Here is a 19,207-nt window from a genome sequence, read left to right on the forward strand (position 1 = left end):
ACTTGAAATGTTTGGAAATAACACTACTATAATGTGGCTCAGGCCCCAGTCTGGTCAGTCCAGTGCCTCTGACCCAGGAATTGCATCCTCTAGCCCCTCCACCCCCGTTCTACCAGGTGATTCTCTTCCTCTGGACTGGACCTGCTCTCCGACATGCTCACTCACCCGTAGACCACATCAGAGCTGTCATCCAGTCAAGTGGCTGCTTTTCACTTCAGTGCACTCCATCGCCTCTTGAATCATATCCAGCACTCACCCGACCACCTCTGCCATCAATCGAGATCTTTGCATGGATTGGATCCTTCTTTGAAGAAGGACGCGTTGCTTTGCAGTCATTCCTGAGGTAGACAAGGGGTGAAAAGATGATGAAAAGAGTCCTATCTCAGCAACCGCTCCTCTTCCAGGCTAGAGTGACAGGTGTCTCTTGATGGCTCATGTTGGGTTGAGTAGCTTGGTAACCCCCAACTTCAGATGTACGGCAAGTAGTTCCAGAAGTAGTCAATGTATTCCACTCATACATCACAGTTCAACTCACGTGTACATCCTTCTTGATGTAGTGAAGGATCAGTCACATGATGTACCTCCTAAACATGGAGAATGGTATGTTGTCGAGGGACCGCTCAGCTGACGTTCAGGCAATTTGGAGTTGACTGGCTCTCTGGCAAGGCTCTGCTCTACAATCACCAGCCACTGGTCTTGGCAGCCAGGCTTCAGAAGACCTCAAATATGCCCACTTCAACTTTCACCAGAAATTCATATCCACTGATGTAAAAGACTTTCTGCCTCTATATTAGATGAAGAAGTGCTTCATATGCTAGGAAGAAACAGCTGTGTCTCAGATATTTGGCAACATCTGCCATCCACACCACCAAGAAAACCGCATTCAAGGAACGACTAGACAACAACGCCCACAACAGCAAGGAACTCTTCAACATCGTCAAAGAGCTCTCGAACCCTAGCGCCGGAAACAACGACATAACCCCATCGCAAGACCTCTGCAACTCGCTCGCCTCGTTCTTCCACAGCAAGATCGCAGATATACACAACAGTTTCAGCGCACAGCCGACGCACCCTACGACCACACCAACGCCCCCCACCACCACCCTCCGTGCCTGGACCCCGATCAACACCGAAGACACCATCCGCACAATGAACTCCATCCATGCCGGATCACCAACCGACCCCTGCCCTCACCACGTCTTCAACAAAGCCGACTCCATCATCGCACCCCATCTCCGGGACATCATCAACACCTCCTTCGACACCGCCACCTTCCCAGAGAGCTGGAAGCACGCCGAACTCAGTGCCCTACTGAAGAAACCATCAGCGGACCCCACCGACCTCAAAAACTACCGCCCCATCTCGCTCCTTACGTTTCCTGCCAAAGTCATCGAGCAGACCGTCAACAGACAGCTGGCCGCCTTCCTCGAGACGAATGGATCCCTCGACCATTCGCAGTCCGGTTTCAGAGCCAACCACAGCACCGAGACCGCCCTCATCGCAGCCGCAGACGACATCCGGGCCCTGCTCGACAACGGGGAAACAGCGGCACTCATCCTCCTGGACCTCTCCGCGGCGTTCGACACGGTCTGCCACCGCACCTAGTGCAACGCTTCAGCAACATCGGAATCCAGGAGAAGGCACTGGAGTGGATCATCTCCTTCCTCACCGGAAGAACCCAGAGAGTCCGTCTCCCCCCGTTCAGATCAGAGGCCACCGAAGTCATCTGCGGCGTACCACAAGGATCATCGCTCAGCCCCACGCTGTTCAACATCTACATGAGCCCCCTCGCGGCCATCGCACGCCAACACAACCTCAACATCATCTCCTATGCCGACGACACCCAGCTGTTCCTCTCCCTCACCAACGACCCAGCAACCGCCAGAACCAACCTACACGAAGGGATGAAAGACGATGCCGAGTGGATGATGAACAGCCGCCTGAAACTGAACTCAGATAAGACGGAAGTCCTCATCCTGGGATCATCACCCTCCGCCTGGGACGACTCCTGGTGGCCCCCTGCCCTGGGCAGCGCACCCAAACCAACGGACCACGCACGCAACCTGGGCTTCATCCTGGACTCCTCCCTCTCGATGACCAGACAAGTCAACGCCGTCTCCTCGTCTTGCTTCAACATCCTACGCATGCTACGGAAGATCTTCCGGTGGATCCCCACCGAAACCAGGAAGACGGTCACCCAGGTGCTCGTCACCAGCTGACTGGACTACGGGAACTCCCTCTTCGCCGGAACCACAGCCAAACTTCAGAAAAGACTCCAGCGCATTCAGAACGCCTCAGCACGACTCATCCTGGACATCCCCCGACACGGCCACATCCTCGGACACCTGAGAGACCTGCACTGGCTCCCCGTCAGCAAGAGAATCACATTCCGACTCCTCACCCACGCACACAAATCTCTTCACAACCAAGGCCCCAGATACCTCAACGACCGCCTGACCTTCTACACTCCAACCCGCCAGCTACGATCGACCAGCCACGCCCTCGCCGCCGTTCCCCGCATCCGAAGAGCCAAAACAGGAGGAAGATCCTTCTCCTACCTGGCGGCCAAGACGTGGAACTCCCTCCCCATCCACCTCCGCCTGACCCAAGACCACCTCTCCTTCAGGAAGCAACTCAAGACCTGGCTGTTCGAGCAGTAGCGGACCCCCCCCACCCCCCCCAAGCGCCATGAGACCCTCCGGGTGAGTAGCGCGCTATATAAATGCCTTGATTGATTTATTGATTGATTCCTACAAAAAGGCCCACTTAGCACCTATCAGCCTTTGGAAAGGATCTTACAAACTTAATGCTCTGTCATGGGACTTTTTATGTAATTTCTTAGCAGTCCACTCCCCTCCACAGGAGCTCATGACTGTGGACTGCATTTATAAGATTCCTAAGCACCGTCTTGGCTTCAAATGGAGCAGTCTTTTAGCTACTAGCTCACTAAAGTGGAAGGCCAGTCTGAGTGTCTCAAAGAGACAGTGCAGTTTTACACTCTGATTCAGTTCCAGAACGAGACATATTAGTTTCAGGGGCTGTTAACTCGAAATCTTTATTTTAATATTAACCAAAGTTATCGGAATTAATGAAAGTGCACTTTCTTCTAGATGGCATATGTTTAAAATAAAGAAGGGTCTGGCTTATCAGGTTTCCTGAGTCCCCACAGATAGGCTGAGATATTCAGTGTTATTGTTCAGTCAAGATTCCCGAAATAGAAACCTAGAAATTCAAGTATGTACCCTTTACTTATAAAAATATCTTGCACTTTCTTGTCCTCTCTGCTCCAGTGAATTGGTAATTGCCTAATAATGAGATGCCCTGCAGGCATATACCTCTGAATACTAACCTGGGACAGTGCCATAGAGACCGCCCTTCGAGTGCTATGGAGCATGAGAGGCAGGCATGCCTTTCCCTCTGGCGATCTGAGCATCCTTAGACCTGGTGAACCTTTTCTGTTCCATGTGTGCCTGCAGCTGTCCTGGCTCTTTCTCTTTAGCAGATTTAGATCAGTCTATAGACAGTTGCGTAGTGTGGTGCTCGGTCAGTGCTGTCGCCAGTTGTATCGTTCTTTACATATTCACATAGGTGGCGGTCAGCAGTGTCTCGATCAATCCAAACGTCAGTGGCACTCCGTAACATCTTAGTGTCTTCTCAAGGTCCTGTTCACTGCCTAGAGAAGTTCCATCTTGGTTATTGAGGCCTCAGGGGTGATAGCTGAGGCTTCATTTCTGTTATTGCAGTTGCGATTTCCAATTGTCCACTGATTAGGGGGGTAATGTCATGCTTGTTGGTGCCCCTCAGTCTGTGCTTGGACTTATAATATTCATTTTCACACGATGGTTGGTGGCAGGCGCTTGATTCAATGGTGGGCCTCATAATCCTAACGGGTTTCTGTATTTATGTTTTTCACTGGAATGCTTGACGCACACGTTTTTGTGTTGCAAAAGCGAATTTATACACACAAAAACCATGGTCTACTCCCATGATGCACCACAGGCTTACAGTTGCAAGGACATGAGTGGCTAATCCTGTATTTCTGTCCCCTGAAGGTACCACACGGGCTCCTTGGCGTTTGGCGCACTTATCTTAACCATTGTCCAGATGATCCGCATCGTGCTGGAGTACCTCGATCACAAGCTGAAGGGTGAGTGTGCTGAGGCTGCTGAGCCAGACCGGGGGCTTGATTGGCATATCCCATAATGTTTCCGAAGCAGCCATCCTAGAGAAAGAACTCACAGGAGCAGGTCCCACTCTGCAGCGTACTCTATACCCATGAAAGAAAAAGCTAGGTGGGTAGAAAAATAGGTAGATAGAGGACTATATATGTGGATACAATGATGGCTCATTAGATGAATGCATTGAATAATATATAGGGTGATAGATGGGCAGATAGATAGGTAGATGGGTAGCTAGAAAGATAGATGGCTGGGTACATATAGAGGTAGATGGTAGATGCATTGATAGATGGGTAGGTAGATATGGAGGTAGATGCGTAGATAGATGGCTGGGTAGATCTGGAGATAGCTGGGTAGATGTATAGTTAGAGGGTTGGGTAGACCCGGAGATATATGGGTAGATGCATAGATAGATGGGTAGGTAGATCGGGAGTTAGATGGGTTGATGCATAGATAGATGGCTGGGTAGATCTGGAGATAGATAGGTAGATGCATAAATAGATGGCTAGGCAGATCTGGGGATTGATGCATTGATAGATGGGTAGGTAGGTAAAAGCAGAGAATGGGGCCTGATGACACCTTGTGAGTCTTGGGTGCACCTGGAGATGTCCCAGCAGACGAGGGTGGCATGAACTCTTACCTGAGGGGCTGAGGACCAAGCCGCCCTTCTACTGTTGTGCAAGATTACCTGGTTGCAGAGTAGGCACCCCGCACTCCTGATCAGATACCCCATCCTGTGTTCCCATGGAAGTGACCACTTCTTGATGCCTTCCCTAGATGTTCACAACCCCTGCACCAAGTTCCTCATGTGCTGCCTCAAGTGCTGCTTCTGGTGTTTGGAGAAGTTCATCAAGTTTCTCAACCGCAACGCCTACATCATGGTGAGAAGTAAACTACTGTATGGCTGCACGTTCTCTATCCTCTCAGAATGCCTTTCCTGACCTGGGCTGGTGCAGCTGTTGTCTTTGACCTGAAGTCGTGGGCAACTGCCTTCTCTTCTCAAGGTTTCAAGGTTTTTATTTGAGATTTAGATCTTACAAGGACCTTGAAACCCCTCGTTGCTTTGTGTCTGTGATGCCATTAAGTTGCATCTGTGCTGTCAGTGGTTACCTAGTCTATCTTACACACTTTCTGTTCTGTATCGCTCAATCTCAAAGGCTTCCATCTCTTTTTATTAGCCCGTCCTCTCTAGGTCCATCTTATCTCATAGGTTTGCCCTCTCTGATTACTCTGTCTCACAAGTTTCCCTTTGTGCATCTTTTCCTTCTCTGTGAACCCTCTGTCACAGACTTCCATCTCTCTGTGTACACCCTCAGTGAGTCCACTCAATGGGAAATCCATCAATGTTTGTACACCCTTGGTGTTTCCACTGTCACACACTTCCACCTCTCTGTGTACACCCTCAGTATTTCCACTCAATGGAACTACCATCAATGTTTGTATACCCTCGGTGTTTCCACGGTCACAGACTTCCATCTCTGTGTGTACACCATCAGTGTTTCAACTGTCACAGACTTCCATTTCTGTGTGTGTAACCTCTGTGTTTCCACTTTCACAGACTTCCAACTCTCTGTGTATACCCTCAGTGTTTCCACTGTCACATACTTCCACCTCTCTGAGTACACCCTCAGTGAGTCCACTCAATGAGACTTCCATCAATGTTTGCACACCCTCAGTGTTTCCACTGTCACATACTTCCACCTCTCTATATTTCCACTTTCACAGACTTCCAACTCTCTGTGTACACCCTTAGTGTTTCTACTGTCACACACTTCCATCTATCTGTGTATACCCTCAGTGTTTCCACTGTCACTTACTTTCACCTCTGTGTACACCCTCTGTGTCTTCACTGTTACAGACTTCCATCTCTATGTGTACACCCTCAGTAAGTCCACTCAACGAGACTTCCATCTATGTTTGTACATCCTCGGTATTTGCACTGTCACAGACTTCCATCTCTCTGTGTACACCCTCAGTGTTTCCAATGTCACACACTTTCACCCCTCTGTGTACACCCTCTGTGTTTCCACTCTGTCACTGACTTCCATCTCTCTGTGTACACCCTCTGTGTTTCCACTCTGTCACTGACTTCCATCTCTCTGTGTACACCCTCTGTGTCTTCACTGTTACAGACTTCCATCTCTATGTGTACACCCTCAGTAAGTCCACTCAACGAGACTTCCATCTATGTTTGTACATCCTCGGTATTTGCACTGTCACAGACTTCCATCTCTCTGTGTACACCCTCAGTGTTTCCAATGTCACACACTTTCACCCCTCTGTGTACACCCTCTGTGTTTCCACTCTGTCACTGACTTCCATCTCTCTGTGTACACCCTCTGTGTTTCCACTCTGTCACTGACTTCCATCTCTCTGTGTACACCCTATGTGTCTTCACTGTCACTGACTTCCATCTCTCTGTGTACACCCTCAGTGAGTCCACTCAATGAGACTTCCATGGATGTTTGTACACCCTCGGTGTTTCTATGTGTACACCTCAGTATTTCCACCGTCACAGATTTCCTTCTCTGTGTGTACACACTCAGCGTTTTCACCGTTTCACAGACTTCCATCTGTGTGTGTACCCCCTCAGGGTTTCCACTCTGTGACTGACTTCCGTCTGTGTGTGTGTACCTCCTCAGTGTTTCCACTGTCACAGACTACCATCTCTGTGTGTACACCCTCTGTATTTCCACTTTCACAGACTTCCAACTCTGTGCACACCCTCAGTGTTTCCACTGCCACAGATTTCTATCTCTCTGAGTATACCCTCCGTATTTCTAATCTGTCACAGACTTCAACACTGTGTGTACACCCTCAGTATTTCCAGTGTCACAGACTTCTATCTCTCTGCGTACACCCTCGGTGTTTTCACTGCCACAGACTTCCATCTCTCTGTGTACACCCTCAGTGAGTCCACTCAATGGGACATCCATCAATGTTTGTACACCCTCGGTGTTTCCACTGTCACATACTTCCACCTCTCTGTGTACACCCCCAGTATTTCCACTCAATGGAACTACCATCAATGTTTGTACACCCTCGGTGTTTCCACGGTCACATACTTCCATCTCTATGTGTACACCCTCTGTGTCTTCACTGTTACAGACTTCCATCTCTGTGTGTGTACACATTCAGTTTCCACTCTGTCACACACTTCCATCTCTATGTGTGCACCCTCTGTGTTTCCACTCTGTCACAGACTTCCATCTCTCTGTGTACACCCTCTGTGTCTTCACTGTCAATGACTTCCATCTCTATGTGTTTCCCCTCTGTCACAGACTTCCATCTCTATGTGTACATCCTCAGTGTTTCAACTGTCACAGAATTCCATCTCTGTGTGTACACCCTCGGTGTTTCCATTTTCAAAGACTTCCAACTCTCTGTGTACACTCTCAGTGTTAGACGGGGACCTGGAGGGTCGGCCGAGCACAAGGGAGAGGCCTCCAGTGAGGACCGTCTCTAGCGATCGCACAGACAGGTAACTTCCCCCCCACAGATGGACACCACACGAAGATCAGGGTAACACCTTTTATAGGCAATTCTTGGAGTAGGGTGGTACGATACAAGGCGATCAGGACACGATGATCCTCTCAATTCTAGTCTCTAGTAGGGGAAGGGGGTAGCGGGACAGTCTTGGTGCCCACAGGTACTGAGGTGTAATGGTGGTAGCTCACAATCCTCGAGCTCGGTGTTCGGACGGGTCAGACCGCGGCAGCGCCAGCAGGTCCCGAAGAGGTCGTAGGTGGCAACGGGCCGCGGCAGCGCCAGCAGGTCCCAACGAGGATGAAGGTCACGACGGGCCGCGGCAGCGCCAGCAGGTCCCACGAGGATGAGGGTTACAACGGGCCGCGGCAGCGCCAGCAGGTCCCACGAGGATGAAGGTTGCAGAGGGACGCGGCAGCGCCAGCAGGTCCCACGAGGATGAAGGTTGCAGAGGGCCGCGGCAGCGCCAGCAGGTCCCACGAGGATGAAGGTTGCAGAGGGCCGCGGCAGCGCCAGCAGGTCCCACGAGGATGAAGGTTGCAGAGGGCCGCGGCAGCGCCAGCAGGCAGGACAATAGTTCACAAGGCAGGGCTGTGGCAGCGCCAGCAGTCCGTCAAGGATGAGTTCGTCGCGGTGTCTCTCGACTCCAGGATACAACTGCCTTCCTGTCCTGGGGCTGCCTCAGTTATAGGTCTGGCGCCCTTTGATGTCCGGACCCTCGCTCTTGGAGGTCGGGAGGTCTGGGATGAGGGAGTCCAGACACCCAGCAGGGGGGTGGAGCCAGCGCCCGAGGAGGCTGGGGTGATCGGCACCTGGCGGGGGAGAGCCATCGACACTTCTTACTCCCATTGACCTGCCAAGTGGTCCGTTCACCTCCTGGGTGGATGGTGGTGCCGGGATGTCGGGGCCTGGCCAGGCCCAGGGTCGGGGTCGGGCTGAGGCCGCGCGGCCGCGTGGTGCCGTGTCCAAGATGGCGGCTGGGCCGGGCAATGGTGCTGACGGTGGCCCGGGCCCGTGACACAGGGACATCCGGGAGCAGGTGTCCCATGGGGGACGGGTTGCGGGTTTGTTCTGTGGGTATTTTATTTATTTATTTATTTATTTATTTATTTATAGTGTTTTATATAGCGCGGACATGACCCGTGGGTATCAGAGCGCTTAACATATGGAAAACAGATTGACATGGTGATAACATTTATAACAGCAAGACATATATAGGGGTAGGGCAGTGCGCTTAGAGAAGGTATTACCTAAAGACATAGAAGAATTAAACAGTTGACATTATAATAGCAATTATAGCAGCAAAAACAAATCAGATGTGGGAGGTAGTGTGCTGTCTACGGTGATTAAAGTAAGATATATTCCTAAGGCCTAAGTTGTTAGTATTAGGGTGTGCCTATGTTTAGGTAGTGTCATAGTCATGCAGTCAAGTTCTATGAGGTAGTATAGTATATTATTAACAAGTCAATATCGGCGTAATAAGCCATAAAAGTAGTATGGGTATCGTTGGGTGCATCAAACATAAATATTAACAGGTTCAGGTATGGGTGATATCTTCCGGTGAGCGGTATGGAATAGATATCACCTAATAATGAGGTAGCAATAGGTTGTAAAGCCGATGCTTGAGTGGCATCAGTCGTTTGTCTAATTGGTCTTCCAAGAGTTCGTGGTGACTCCAGTCCTTTTTGGCAGAAATGTTCGTATCGCAAGTCTGTGGTCATCTCAATATAGGGTATTTACTCATCATGTGGCTTTTCAGTTCCCTTTTAAAAGCTACGATATTTTGAATCCTCCTGATGTAAGGAGGGAGTGAATTCCAGACTCTGGGGGCCGCTCCTGAAAAAGCTCGGTCATAAGTCTTTTTTTTCTGGAAGAATGCCGGCCGCAATAGCAGCTCTTTGGAGCTTCTTGTTGTTCTGTTACCTCCCGATATCTTAATTTTCTTGGCGAGATATCTCGGCGTGTTGAAGTGAACCGCTTTATGTGTGATGCAGGCCATCTTCATTTTAATTCTAGCATCATAAGGTAACCAGTTTAGGGCCTTCAGGTGAGGAGATATGTGGTCGAATTTCCTAGTTCCTGTGATGAGTCTTGCCGCTGCGTTGAGACAGGCTTTTAGTGGTGCAGTGGATGTTTTTGGTAGGCCAGCTAATGTGGTACAGCCATATTCGATCCTCGAGATAACTAACGATTGGATGGCAAGTTTTAGGTCTGCTTCGGAGATAAAGGGCTTCAGTTTCCTTAGATAGTTTAAATGGAAGCGGGCGCCCTTGGCCATCAAGTTGATGTGTTCTTTCATGTCTAGGTTCTTGTCTAGTGTAATTCCTAATGATTTGGCTGAATTAACTAGGGTCGGTGTGCAGTTCAGCGCAGTCACCAATTTCGCCCATTCCTTTGCCTCTGTGTGACTCCTTGTCGGTGAGATTAACAGGAATTCAGTTTTATTGGCATTCAATTTCAGGTGATTGGCTGTAAGCCACTGCAATGCTCTTTTTAGAGTTTCATTCATAAGATCAATGTCTTCACTGCAGGCAATCTTCATGTATATTTGGGTGTCGTCTGCGTACATGTGGTAAGATATCTGTGAGGTCCGAAGAATCTCTGTGAGCGGTTCTACATACAAGTTGAATAGATCTGGGGATAGCGTTGAGCCTTGAGGGACCCCTATTGTGTTAGGGCATGGGGAAGAGGTTGCTTCGTTGACCCTGAATAGCTGAGTCCTGTTCTGCAGGAAGGAGTTAAACCACTTCAGAACGTTACCAGATAAACCCATCCTGTCATGTAGTCTGGTCATCAGAATCTCATGATTTACCGTGTCGAATGCCGATGATAAGTCCAGTAGTATCAGTAGGCACGCATGATTTTGGTCAAGGGCTTGTAAAGCGTCATCAACAATGTGTAATATCGCAGTTTCCGTGCTGTGACCTGTTCTGAAACCTGATTGGCAGTCGTCTAGTAGTGAGAACTTAGCGATATGTTGACTCAGTTGACCTTGTACACATTTCTCAAGAAGTTTGGCCAGTAGAGGGATGTTGGTCACTGGTCGATAATTGTTCGGGTCTGTTGCATCAGCTGTCGGTTTTTTGATAATGGGAACTACCTGCCCCGTTTTTAGGCAGTCAGGCAGGGTCCCTTGTATTAGTGAAGCATTTATTATCTCCGTCCAGATTGGAACTAGAGTGTGACTGATTTTTCTTACACATTTTGCGGGTAGCGGGTCTTGGTAGTGATTGTTAGGTTTAAGTTTCGCTAGCGTTTTGGCGATCATTTCCTGGGTGTAAAGTTCAAATGTGTCCCAGCTTGCCTTGTTTTTTGAGAAAAAATCCATCGATGGCGCATTCGTCTCCTTTTTTGAAGGGGGCGGGGTCGTGATGTTAGCCGCTGATTTTGTGAGCTCAGCTTCAAGTAATTTAGATTTGTCCGTGAAAAATGCGGAGAATTTCTCACAGCTTATAGGGTTTTTTGGGTTCTCTTGGGCGGTTTTAGTTAGTTTGTTTGACTGTTGTTTTAGGATCTCGAAGAGTTTTCGGGGTCTGTTTGTGGCATTGTCAAGTTCAGCCCGTATAAATTCTTTTTTGGCGTTGGTTATCTTTAAGTTATATTGTTTCCTCGTTTTTCTGAGGTCCTTCAATTCGGGGGAGGCGGGATGTTGTCTCCATTTCCTTTCAGCCATTCTCAATTTTCGCCTGTCCTCGTTCAGAGCCTCATTAAACCAAGGATTTTTGGGTTTTTCCGAGACTCTTTTCAGTTTTTGAGGCAAGGTGTCATTGACAATATTACCGATTGAAGTTATGTAATGATCAGTCAGCTCATTCACATTCTGCCAGTTGTTAGTAGGCTTGAGGTCTTTCTCACATCTTTCAACCAACCTTTCAATATTAGCTTCTTTAGTATCTCGTATCAATTTTTTGACCCTGTGCGGTTGTATGTTCCTGCCCTTTTTCATTGTAGGTATCATGAAAGTTATAGCGTGATGATCAGACCAGTCACATGGGTCTATATCGGTAATTAGAATTTCTTTGTTTCTAGAAATTATCCAATCTAAAGTCGCTCCTTGTGAGTGAGTGGGCTGGGTGCATATTTGAGTGAGGTTTAGCTCATTCAGGAAGTCTTTGATCGATTTAACCATTTTGTCGTTGCCATCGTCCCAGTGGAGGTTAAAGTCACCTAGGAATATGTTGTTAGCGTCTGGGTTAGAATTAGCAGTTATGATCTCCATGAGATGCTCTGTGAACTTTGCATTATCTCCAGGTGGGTGGTAGATCGCATGCAGGTTGTAGCTCTGATTATTTGGTGATCTTATATTAAGGCCAAGGTATTCACATGATTCTATAGGGTCTGATTGGAATTGGTTAACCTTTATCTCTGAGCGATGAATGCACGCTATACCTCCTCCCACTTTCCTTGGTCTGTCTAACCTGATAATGTTGTATTGTGGTGGTACTAGAAGATCCATGGTTGGGGAAGATGATTCATTGAGCCAAGTTTCCGTGAGGATGGCCAGGTCGATTTCTTTGTTGAGTATTAGAGCGGCTATGTCGGATGCATGTTTATTAGCTGATCGACAGTTAAGTAGTAGGCAATTCAGTGTTTTCAGTGAGTTGAAGTTGTTTCCGTTTTCTGCTTCGGTTGCATTTATCTGGATGGGTTGTAGGTTGTGGAGGATTGCTTTCCTATCCTTTGTTGAGGCCGTTCTATTAGGGTCAATAGGTACAACTTCGATAATCTCTTCTTTTTTCGGGGCCTGTTGTTCGTAAGATCGAAGTAGGGCCTGAGCTTCTTCGTTTGGAATGGGGTTGGTCCTGTTTGGTCGGTTGGGTCGAAGTATAATATTCTGGATGTGTGTGATCTTGGAGTTCGTGTTTATCGTCATCTCCCAAATTTTCTCAATTGTCTGTGAGACTTTTATTGAGTCTTGTGCCATGTAGCTTATTAGTTTTCTAAGCTCCTTCATTTCTTTCTGTGTTCGGGGTAGCTTCTTAAGTGAGGTAGGTCTGGCAGTTTGCGTTCTGTATTTGGCTCTCCTCCGTGATCGATCTGTTCTCAGTGTCCCAAAGTTTATCGTTGTATCCTTAATTTGGTTGTGATTCTGGATTCTATTAAGGGTGACAACATTATTTTCTATATTGTTAAGTTTCGGGGGTGTTTTTGTGGGTGAGGATCCGTGGGCCTCTAGTCTCGTAATCGAAGGGTGTGGGGGAAGGTAGCTATTCTCTACTATGTTCCTTTCGTAGTTCTCGTCGTAGAGGGGCTCGCTCTGATCTGAGTTGTCCTCTGCCGTTGGAATGTCCGCGTGTGATGGTATCAGCGGTCCTTCTAGGACTGTCAAGTTCTTCTCTTCGTTTCCAATGATATTATCTACCGATATCCTTTCATTTTCATTCTCCGGTATTGTCATCACACTTCCAGGTAAATCTCCGGCGTTAGATGTTTGGTTGTCCGTTAAATTGACATCTCTAATGACTGGGTAGTTGTTGACAGGTGTGGTCTCAGGAGGGGTCACGTTTTGTTGATGACTAAGTCTCACTGTATTTTGCAGGCGATTTGGTCCTACTATGGATTCCTTTAAGGCTTGGAAAGTTATCTCAAATTTCTCAAGTTCTTTGTTAGTTCCTTGTATAAGCACTATTCCCGTTTTGTATATAGTAACGCATACATCTGTATTACCTCTTTGAGTTAATGAGGTCGTTATTTTCGTGCCATGTGGTATATTTTTTACCGTTTTTATGAACAGTCTTTTTGTAATGATATTACGCCATTTAGCTGTTTTGTCTGTGTGGAATATTAGGTCATTCATCATGATACCTTTAACTCTATCAAAGTATGGGTCCACGAACAACGTGTCCGGGTTTTTTCTCAGAGTTGCATGTTTGAATTTTTTGGCTGCATTTTTTGATAGGGTGGAAGGATATTCTATATGTTTTGCATGAGATCCGGGCGACCCGTGGTATCTGCCCTCCATTTCCGCTTCTCCTTCACGTTGGGGGTCTCCAGCAGCCCTTTGTCTATTTAGGCCGGGTCGGGCCCTGTCCTGCGGGGAGGGAGCGAGCCCTTCATGGGGCCTGTCCAACACTCAGTGTTTCCACTGTCGCATACTTTCACCTCTCTGCGTATACCCTCTGTGTCTTCACTGTCACTGACGTCCATCTCTCTGTGTACACCCTCAGTGAGTCCACTCAATGATACTTCCATCGATGTTTGTACATCCTCGGTATTTGTACTGTCACATACTTTCACCTCTCTGTGTACCCCCTCAGTGTTTCCACTCTGTGACTGACTTCCGTCTGTGTGTGTGTACCCCCTCAGTGTTTCCACTCTGTGACTGACTTCCGTCTGTGTGTGTGTACCTCCTCAGTGTTTCCGCTGTCACAGACTTCCACGTCTCTGCGTACACCCTCAGTATTTCCAGTGTCACAGACTTCTATCTCTCTGCGTACACCCTCGGTGTTCTCACTGTCACAGACTTTCATCTTTCTGTGTACACCCTCAGTGAGTCCACTCAATGAGACATCCATCAATGTTGGTACACCCTCGGTGTTTCCACTGTCACAGACTTCTATGTGTGTGTGTGTGTGTGTGTGTGTGTGTGCGCGCGCACCCTCAGTGCTACCACTCTGTCACAGAGTTCTATCTTTGTATCTTTCCATAAATCTCTCTTTACTGTTTAAAACACATCTCTTTCCTTCTATTTTGTCTCTGTTTGTCCATGTTGTCACAGGATTACAGCTCTGTCTCTTCCCTCTTCGTGACCACTACGTCATAGACTTTGATCTCCGAGTCTCTTACCTCACTACACTCTGTTACAGATTTTGATCTCAGTTTTTACCTTTTCTCCTTTGTCACAGACTCCCATCTCTCTGTATACACCCTCTCAATGTCCACTCTGTCACAGACTTCAGTATTTTTATCTCTTCCCTCCGTTTTCACCACATAAAATTCATCCCTTTCCGCATCTATTTGCAAATACTTACCTCTAAATCATTATGTTTACTCTATAAGTAGACGGGTAACATTTTGAAAATGAAAGAGATTTTCCTTTGTAAAGTGCTTCGGGATCCCACACATAGACAGTTGCACTGTTGCACCCAGATTATTAAACTCTGGGTGGGAGGTCTTGATTTGGTCTCTGGCTGTGTTCTGGTACATTCCAAATAATCTAGCTCCTAAAAGTTAAAATGGGTTTCTGTTAGGGATACCAATCTTACTCTTGATAACTTGATACTAACATTTAGACCTTTCTCATTAAAAATGCGTGTTTTACATGTACTAGAAAACCAAAACAAATATTACAATTAAGAGATACGTTCACGTAAGTTAAAATGGTCACATGTATTGATTTAAAAAGACTCCAAAATTATTATAAAAGGATGTTGATATCAAGAATTATACAAACAGTTTAAAAAACATGGCTAGGAAAAAAATGTTAGCTTTACAAAACCAATATTTTTCAATTGGATGCAGTTGATTCAGGTTGTTTATCATCACATAGACTTTCGAGGCTGACCTGTGATGGAGTAAGTCAGGCAAGGGTCAGTGGTTTGTGTTCTTCAGTTTTATCCTGGCACTTGGAATTTTTTTTGATGGTCCTAAATCTTGAGGAAATTCAGCTGAACGCTGAAGCTGAACAAAGCCCCAGAGATAGGACCTACCTCGGTTCTAAGCCACAGGGCTGTGAGCGCTACCGCAGGCTAGCTCCTTGAGGTACGATTTCAACGCTCTTAGATTTGTGGGTCAACAACAGGCCGGCTGTATGGTCCTCGGGGTACCTTTTCAGATCCAGAGTCGTGTGGAAGCAGGAGATCTTCTACGGGTAGAAAGGGATTCTTCCAGCAGGCGGTCTCTTATGTCTTCTCCATTCCTAACACTAATCTGAATTAAGCATGGTATTAGCTGTTTCTAACAAGTTATTCCAGCAATGATTGACAAGAGAATCAAATCAGAAATCCAATTTCCATCCCTTACTTTTTCCAGGGCTGCCTTACTGCAAAAGTAATCACGCAATGCTTTGTGCCCCAAGTTTGCAGAATTTATGAACCAAGCTTTATCTAGGTTTCTCCATTTCCACCCAACCCGTCCCAAAGCCAATCTTTCTAGGCCTAAAAAAGACCACACTACTTCTCCCTCAAGGTTGAAGGATTCCTTTTAATATGTAAGATCTCTGCTGTTCAAAGGAGTCCAGTGCAGTGGCTTCCACTTGCGTGCATCTGCAAAATGAGAACCACCGAGCCAAGCAGGGAGGTCTTTGATGAAGCAGTACTTTGGGGCCAGAAGCACCCACATATTAGTTGACTCGAGGGGACTCATCCAAGGTAAGACGATTAAGATCACCCGGCCAAACTAGATTTCTTAAAGGCAGAAAAATGACAAATTCTTAAGTCATCCTTGCAACATATGAAATACAAAACCATGTTGACTAATGATTTTGTTTTTCATTAATGCTAATATTTTGCACAAATTACTTAAATATCTTTTTCCAAACCAAAGTTAGAAATTGTGCCAGTTTAAATGTGTGTAGGCTGACTGCAGCCTTACTTTTACCATGGCACTTTAGCTCATGAAAATAAAGTTCTGGCCCCAGCAGAGGCTGCGGGCCCCTCCCAGAAGACTCCCCGGCCAGGCCACATTCTGGTCAGACTCTGGCCCCCTGGCTCCAATTGACCATCTGCTCAGAAGAATGGAGTGGAGAACCCCCCAGATTCTGATAAAGCACGTGGATTTGGACCCAGTACACCAGGCCCTCATGTTATTTTCAGTTCTAGGGACAAAAACTCATAATACGACCATTTAGATGTGGGGATACTGTCTGGAACAAGTAATTATGGTCGCAGCATTTCTGCTTCTAAAATCTGTGGCACTCCTAAGTGCCCTTATTGGGTATATTTCTGTCGCTGGAGAATACACACAAACTGCAGGCCCAGGTGTCTGTATCTGTTCCCCTCAGCTACAGTCTAGGATAGTTGTATAAAAGTCCCCTTTCCCTTCCTTCTTGTCTCATTGCCCAGATGTTTTATCAGTAGGTTTAATGTCTCTCTGGTTCCTTATCCTCTACAGATTGCTGTCTACGGGAAGAACTTCTGTGTCTCAGCCAAGAACGCCTTCAAGCTCCTGATGAGGAACATTGTCAGGTAGAGTATCACGAAGGAGAGATCCTTTTACAAGCACCTCCTCTTCATCCCAGAGCCGCCTCCCAGAGACCCCTGCACTCCAGTCGCCCACCTTGGGGTGCACGGTGACAAAGTGCAGGGCCAGCATGCATAAAAGAGTGGTACAAATAAAGTAAACTCAAGCACAAAGGAAGAACAGTGACTTTCCTTAGTAGGTTGTGTCATATGTTTAATTTTGCTTTATTTTGAATATAATCTGGGTGATGGACCTTCTTTGAGTGTCCACACCTTCGGGCGGAGGGAGGCCAGGTCTGTTTGTGACCCACCACCACTGCGTAAGAACCATACACAGACCCCACTCCACATGCCTTCCCCTGCGTCTCCTGGAGGCTCACGATGATACATGGCGCTTCCACTGTAAAGCTGGTATTGGCAGGACGACAACAGAGGGCCTGGGCCACAGGTTCACACCACACATTCCCACTTGTGTAGGTGTACAGAGCCAGCACGCACCTGGCCCTCAGGTCTATGGTTGAGGTTTCTCAAGAAGCTGGAGGGAGCTGTCCTTCCTTCCGGAGGCGAGTGCCCTTTTAATTCCTGTATTTGTGTCTCCGCAGGGTTGTGGTGCTTGACAAGGTGACGGACCTGCTGATATTCTTTGGGAAGCTCTTGGTTGTAGGAGGAGTGGGTAAGTGTGGCGTGGAAAGACCAGATTACTCAGCCAGGCTCAGTTAATGGAGGGAGCAGTAGCCTGTGTCTGTACTAAGGACCTGTTGCTAAAGAAGACTCTGGGATGGATGGATGGATGGATGGATGGATGGATGGATGGATGGATGGATTGATTGGACAGGCAGATAGATGAGGGCTGGATGACAGCTACAAGGACATAGGGGGAACAAATATGTGGAAAGAGAGTAGAGTCTACATTGAGAAATTTGGTCTCCGTAAAAATTGGTTGAAAATGACCTCCTAGTTGATTAATATAAAACGGACTACCAAATCTATCTTTGCGTAAGAATTGGTCTATACAAATAGGGTAACGTAGGATACTGATTTATTTACCCCACTTAAGGAGTGAATCACTTACAGAATCAAACCATTTCATTGCTTCAATGAAGATCCTGCTTGAACTATGAGCAGTGCACATAAAACTGAGCGCCATTGACCTCGCTCCTGCGGTTGTGGTTCTAGACCGGTCTTCACTGCACCATTGGATTTGACCAAAAAACAGCTTAGCACTAAAAGAATTGAGTTGTACTCTTACAGAATAGAAACTTTTTTAAACTTTCAAAAACTTGTTTTTCAAACTAGAAAGGAATTATCAGATTTTTCTGTCCTTCAATAATGAATCTCCCTCGCTTTGTGATTTTTCACTGCACTGAAAAAGTACTTTTTCTGAAAGTTTTCTCTGTTGGGTGCTCCATTTAAAATTCATATTTACCCTTGCCTTGCCAAAGGTTTGTACCAAAGTACCTGAAAACTGCCTTTCCTTTCTCCATCCTCGGAAAAAGGACTTTCCTACTTCTATTTTTAACCTGAAGTCCATCTCTGCTCATGACATAGATCATAAGACGACTTCCAAGCTAATTTACACCTACAAGCCCTTAAAATCCTTGTTTAATTATACATCTAATAACACGGTTATGGAAGGCTTCACAGGCGCTCTAGTCACTCCAAGTCCTCTGGCTTTACTATGGGCTTATTTCTCTCTTACTTACTGCTGCTAAGTCCAGCTCTGAGCTCATGCGCAGCCTCAGATAGCCCCAGGTCCTCACAGGCAAGCCTCAGGTTGGTGCTGATGGAAGGCTTGGATGACCTCAGGATGGCAGCTGATTCTTGCAGTGTCAGTGAGTGACCTGTGGATACTGTTGTCCTTGCCATATCCTGGCTAGGGCTCTGCTTTTCGGCTTGGCACCCTAATGTTCTCCATCTGGATGGCTCGACATATGAATGGTATCCCTCTTGATGCCTCAACAAATGAATGGTATCTATCTCGACGGCTCAACCCATGAATGGTACCCATCTCGATGGCTCAACATACGAATGATATCCATCTTTTCTCCCAGGACTTAATCAATCAACAAGGGTTTGGTGGCACCACCAGTAGTTATTGAATGTGGCTTCATCAAGGATCTGCATTATCGACTCACCTTGTTAATTATGTCCACTCTATTGGTATGCACTTTTGCATGTATGCCGACGATCCAACTCTATTAGGGTGGGCAGTGTTTTGTCATTGATGGCGCAATTCCTACAAGATACAAGTTCTCTCTGGGAATAGATGGGGAGCTGTGGGCTTAAACTTAATGTGGATAAAGCAGAGATGATCATGGAGAAACAGAGCTGATGTTTCGTCACAATCGTATTAACCTTGCATTGTGGGTAAATTACCAGTCCCGCAAACACTTCACTAGCTGGGAACCTGGTCAGAGTTTATGC

At 47.0% G+C, this 19,207-nt stretch overlaps 1 protein-coding gene across 1 annotated transcript in view; it reads left to right on the forward strand.

Moving 5' to 3' along the window:
* Positions 1 to 19,207, forward strand: part of SLC44A4 (solute carrier family 44 member 4) — a 318,362-nt gene that overhangs the window by 283,630 nt on the left and 15,525 nt on the right. Inside the window, exons 16-19 of the mRNA XM_078645926.1 lie at positions 4,053 to 4,147; positions 4,956 to 5,059; positions 16,716 to 16,789; positions 17,386 to 17,456. Coding sequence (XP_078502052.1) covers positions 4,053 to 4,147; positions 4,956 to 5,059; positions 16,716 to 16,789; positions 17,386 to 17,456 — 344 coding nt within the window. The remainder of the gene's footprint in view (positions 1 to 4,052; positions 4,148 to 4,955; positions 5,060 to 16,715; positions 16,790 to 17,385; positions 17,457 to 19,207) is intronic.

The sequence above is a fragment of the Lissotriton helveticus genome, chromosome 5_1 (genome assembly GCF_964261635.1).
Source record: "Lissotriton helveticus chromosome 5_1, aLisHel1.1, whole genome shotgun sequence".
Classification (NCBI taxonomy): domain Eukaryota; kingdom Metazoa; phylum Chordata; class Amphibia; order Caudata; family Salamandridae; genus Lissotriton; species Lissotriton helveticus.